Here is a 5275-nt window from a genome sequence, read left to right on the forward strand (position 1 = left end):
TTCGTCGCTCACTCCAGCATCCTCTTAAGCTCTATAATAGAAATTGATAACTGAGGATAGATAACTGAGGTTAGGAATAAAACGTTAGGAGCAAAAGACAAGTGGAATGCAAGATAAATTATTATCTTGAATTTCATTTGTCTTTGCGTTCCATTTGTTTTATCGATTCTGATCAAGAAAATTACAAAAGCGATCAAGAATAGATTGAGTGTCTCTTGTGAGTTTAATTCTTTTAATACAGAATTTCATTGTGATGAGAACACATCGGATTATTCTAATACAAACTATCACGTTAACTCACAAGAGACCCTCAACCTAATATTGATCGCTTTTGTAATTTTCTTGATCAGAATTGATAAAACATCTTTTGATATTGTTGATGTTTGTTGATCTTTTTATAAAATGTCACATTTGGGAATTGCGGATTTCGGATATTTGGTATTACCATAATCCCCCAGTTTGGCATTTTATATTAATATATTTTCCAAGTTGAATACAAAATCAGAACCCATAATAGTAATCCCTTAATTATAGTATTATCTTAATAAAATAGATTAAAAATTATGACTCTAAAATTAGTGTATAGTTTTAATAATTGTAAGATCGATGATGCGCAATTCCAACATTCACGTAACTTCAATATCGTTCTTCATCGTTATTTTTTTGCGTAAACTACCAATATTTCGTGTAGATCTGATACAATTCTTTCTTCTTGGTTATGCAGTTGTTTATAGTACAATCTTCTTCTTTCATGTTCCTGTATAAACTCATCTTTGAATTGTTCCTTTAAATCGCAAGGCATGTTTTCCATAAATATTTGGGCAAAAGCCATTATTTTGTCTGTCGAAAAAAAATAATTAATAGTCAGTATAAAAGCATAATTTATACATATTAACTCATATGCAAAATATTGATATTATAAATTATATATAACTAATACAAATATAAGATATATATATATATATATATATATATATATATATATATATAATAGCTACATACATATTTTAAAAATACATACGTGGAAGTTTTTGTGCTATTTGAATGGAGTAAGTTCTTTCTCGAAGACTGCAATGATGAACTTTAAATCCTATATTTTTAAGTAATGTTTTTAGCTCTTTTTCAGGATAAATTGAATTATAAAATGGCGGAATAAATTTCTCTTTATCCTGTAAGTGCATTAAAAATATTTAACAAATAATAACCGATTGGCAATTGATAAAGAAACCAATAATATATACCTTCATGTACGGTGAATAACGGATATCTTTCGACATATCAAGTAAAATCTCAAGTATATCGTGAGTTTGAATTAGTATTGCAAACATAGTTCCGCTAGGTCGAAGTAAACGATATATATTCTCAAACGCTTGCCTATTAAAGAAAAGAAGTAAATGTAATTAGTTTAAAATATTAGTTAGTAGTAAGATATTAGTATATTTGTTAAAATAACTTGGGGTAATTTATATAAACATATAAAGTTTCTTAATATATATATTTTTTATAAATATCTTAAATATCTTAAAAATTTACTAAAATATAGATATTGATTAAAATATATATTTTTCCCGTAGTTATGTGTGAAGCTGTTTACCACTATTTTGTCACTTCTGAAATAGGTCAAGAAATATTTATGAATATTAGTCACGTAAAAATATTTAAAACAAAATTGCATACATTATTTAACTAAACTTCTCTGAAATATTTATTTTATAGACTTGGCAATGCTCATAAGAGTAATGAAAATTATTCTATATTTATTTAAATATATTTATCTATTTATTTGTATTCGTTTAAATATATTTTTTACCGAATATCATTGCACCAATGCAAACTATAAAATGAGAATACATGATCATATTTAGAAATGTATTTCTCAGGTAAATTTTTAATTTCGATGTCCAATATGTAGAATTCTATTCGCTTCTCATCACTGTGTGCTTGTATCGCATGTTTAATCATGTCCTCCGAAAGATCCACACCTTCACATAAAATACAATCCATGCGTTAAAAAATAATTAATATTATATGTCATTTATGCACTATATATACATATATATTTTCGTGATTTGTTACTTTTCGCGATTTGTTACCAGTTATTACTGCTTTCGGATTAAGAGCTGGCAAAAGATTATTTCTTGTTTGATCTCCGTGGCCACAACCGATGTCTGTACACTTTCCAGACATATTTTGTAATTCTTCTTCGAACTCGTTTATTATGAACTGTATCGTAGAATGCGACGCGTCGTTAGATTGGTAGTGTTCTTTCAAGTCTGTCATATTAAGTTGCAAATATCTATACAAGAAATGTTTTAAAGTATTATCTTATATTCTACATATACTCTTAATGTTACGTTTATATATAATAGAAACCAAGTAAATGCATTTCTGCGACATAAAATTCGTGTATAATAATACGGCAAAACTTCAACATATACAATAACCGTCATACTGAGAGAAAAATTAGTTGCCTTTGGCGTCAACTATACGCTTTTGTGATTTTAACCATAAAAATAATTAGAAAAACCATTGTTTTAGTAAGTGTTATTAGAAAGTGTTATTAGAAAGATAGTTCTTCTAATTATTTTTCTGATTAAAATCAAAACAACAAGATCAAATCAGAACAAAAAAACATAGTTAAAGTAAGCCGAAATACTATATTTTTCTTTAAGTGCAGATTAGTCTTAGTACGCAGTGAATATTATCTTTACAATTTGCGAATAATCACTTTATTCACTCTTTTACTTGAAATATAGTAATAATGCAAAGAATGATAGGCTGTATAAAATTAAGGAACGAAATAAGTGACATGAGTTTGTGCAGAGTCAATAAATTGATAAAAACTCACTTGGTAAAAGAATCATTCTGTACAAAACTATATGTAAATTTATTGTCACAAGGAAACTATTGAAACTGTCTCTCACTAATTCTATTCAACTTTAAAAATGTAATACAGATAAATATTGTAAAACAGAAAAAGTAAGACACTTATTTTTTTATATATAAATATCGACATATTCACGGGTTAAGACAATCTCTCGAAAATAATTTAGTAAAATTGGTAATAAATAAATATCTTTTATATTACGTGGAATAAAAAATATTTTATATAAAATTTTTATGATATTTAATATTCTTTCACTATATCCACATTTCCTGAAGTTGTTATATTTTTTAATTTAGTTTTACTGCTAGTATTACTTTATTAGTATTTTTTTTTCTTTCAGACGTACATGATAAAAAATTGAAAAGTTATCAAAATTTAAAAGTTATCAAATCACATTTATCGTAAGACGTAATCATTGTACTCTTTTTCTGTTTACTTTAACATAATTTTAATATATAGTTTAAATTTTTTAATTTTTATTGTTTATATATATATATATATATATTACATTTTGTCGAGACATACAATAATGTGTAATATCACAGAATTTATTGGTTACTATTGAATTATTACAATAATATGTAATATCATATACATAATTGTATTAATAAAAAATTAAAATTAATATATTATAAATTTTAATTTATATATTATCAATCAAATTTAAATCTTAGTCTAAAAAAATTATTGATAAGATCGTCTTAATAAAAAGAAAAAAACTTTGCTACATAAAAAAACATGAGACTAAAATAAACACAAACTTTAAATTAAAAAATGAATGAAAATAAAGTTCTGTAAAAAAATTTTCTTAGCATAAACATAAGACCCTGTCAGTCTTCAAGCTTTATCACTGCGATTGGACTTTATCAATCCAAATCATTCATTTTTAACTTACTAGAACATTACAGGCGCGCGCTATTTACCATCTTATCATTACAATTACCTTTTAAATTACCTTTACAATTACCTTTTAAATTACCTTTTAAATTATCTTTATAATTACCTTTTAAATTATCTTTATAATTACCTTATTCTTACCCTTATTTTTGCTTAAATAATATTCTCTTTTTGTCTGCCCTTTCTTTGGCAAATATGCAGTATAACGCCCTTATCATGGATTTTTTCAAACTTTCTAAATTTGTATATTTTTATGCGTAGAATTGATTTCTGAAAATGAAAATTGTCGCTCACTTTTTGTTTTCTTGTTTTTTTAATTTTATGTTTATACATGCTTTTCTCTGCTTTAACCAAAACATAAACTCTGTTATAAAGCAGAGAATAAAGCAGAATTCATGTATGCTTTTCTCTGCCTTAATCATATACACTATCTTATAAAACTTAATAATTACTTTTTTATACGGATTAAAATTTAGATCTAACTGTACACACGATTACGACGTTCTCGTCATACATGAACTATTCTCTGTTTTATAACAGAGTTTATGCTTTTTATTAAAGCAAAGAAAAGCATGTATGAACAATTTTCTGCTTTATAACAGTTTATGCTTTTGATTAAAGCAGAGAAAAGCATGTATGAACTATTCTTTGCTTTTCCTACTTACCGACATCATAAAACATAAAATTAAAAAAACAAGAAGAGATAGGGAGAGACAGGGAGAGATAGGGAGAGACAAGAAAAGCAGGGAGAGACAGGGAGACACAGGCAGAGACAGGAGAGGGAGGGAAAGACAGGGAGAGACAGGGAGAGACATATCTCTTCTGTATTTTTTTTTTTTCGTGACCTAACCAATGCGATGACAGCTATTTGACAGACGCAAACGACATGAAGTAAGCCGCAGCCCATATGAAGTGAGCTAAGCGAGAAAACCAATCAGCATCGCGGAAAAGCGGCAACAATCAAATCTCTTACATGCCTTCTTTTAGAGAGGATAAAATTCATACATATAACTTCAGATAAATGTACGCAAAAAAAAGCAGAAATCTTTAGATTTAAACATAATGAAGTACTGTTTAAATAATATCATACGAATCTAAGACGTATAAGAATTTACGTAAAACTAATATCAAATGCTTCAAAGACATAGTAGGTTTTCAAACAAAGTTGTTCACTTACTTCGAACAATTCGGTTAGAACAGCTCGGTCGCCACTGATGTGAACTCGAGGCTAACTATCTGATAGAGGAATATATATATACGTTGACGATCGCAGTTGGTAGGGGAGCGAGAGGGGGGAGGGAAAGGGAAGCGCTAGGAACTACGTATATACGTTTGAAAGTCATAGGACATATTCAGACAGATTTGCATATACCGCATATACATAGCATAAAACTATCTGGACTATTTAGCATAGAGTAGCATATTGATTCGTATAATATGCTCATTGGTTGAGACGGTTTTGTGCTATATACAGCTATGCAAATTCATCTA

The 5275-nt window shown here is 27.5% G+C and overlaps 1 protein-coding gene across 2 annotated transcripts; it reads right to left on the minus strand.

The window, feature by feature from the left end:
• Window positions 1-458: 458 nt before the first annotated feature.
• Window positions 459-5071, minus strand: LOC116841819 (juvenile hormone acid O-methyltransferase-like). 2 transcript variants are annotated; one of them, XM_032810215.1, is made up of 7 exons: window positions 4962-5071; window positions 3926-4054; window positions 2094-2296; window positions 1811-1982; window positions 1242-1374; window positions 1022-1169; window positions 459-840 (listed from the first exon to the last, which is right to left on the minus strand). In XM_032810215.1, exons 3-7 carry the CDS (start codon window positions 2278-2280, stop codon window positions 656-658), a joined length of 825 nt encoding a protein of 274 aa, XP_032666106.1. In that variant the 5' UTR covers window positions 2281-2296; window positions 3926-4054; window positions 4962-5071; the 3' UTR covers window positions 459-655. The 2 variants fall into 2 exon arrangements, with proteins under 2 accessions (XP_032666106.1, XP_032666105.1); XM_032810214.1 differs by having other exon boundaries at window positions 3915-4054.
• Window positions 5072-5275: the final 204 nt, after the last annotated feature.

The sequence above is a fragment of the Odontomachus brunneus genome, unplaced genomic scaffold (assembly GCF_010583005.1).
Source record: "Odontomachus brunneus isolate Ranch 3 - 2012 unplaced genomic scaffold, Obru_v1 Obru_scaffold_018, whole genome shotgun sequence".
Classification (NCBI taxonomy): domain Eukaryota; kingdom Metazoa; phylum Arthropoda; class Insecta; order Hymenoptera; family Formicidae; genus Odontomachus; species Odontomachus brunneus.

Bases quoted from the DNA above. Each gene is read 5' to 3' on its own strand.
- LOC116841819 (XM_032810215.1), bottom strand. From the start codon at position 2,280: ATGACAGACTTGAAAGAACACTACCAATCTAACGACGCGTCGCATTCT. The intron at 1,983-2,093 runs GTAACAAATCGC...TTTTATGTGAAG, and splicing joins TCCGAAAGCAGTAATAACTG to GTGTGGATCTTTCGGAGGAC. The intron at 1,375-1,810 runs GTAAAAAATATA...TTTCTTTAATAG, and splicing joins CATTGGTGCAATGATATTCG to GCAAGCGTTTGAGAATATAT.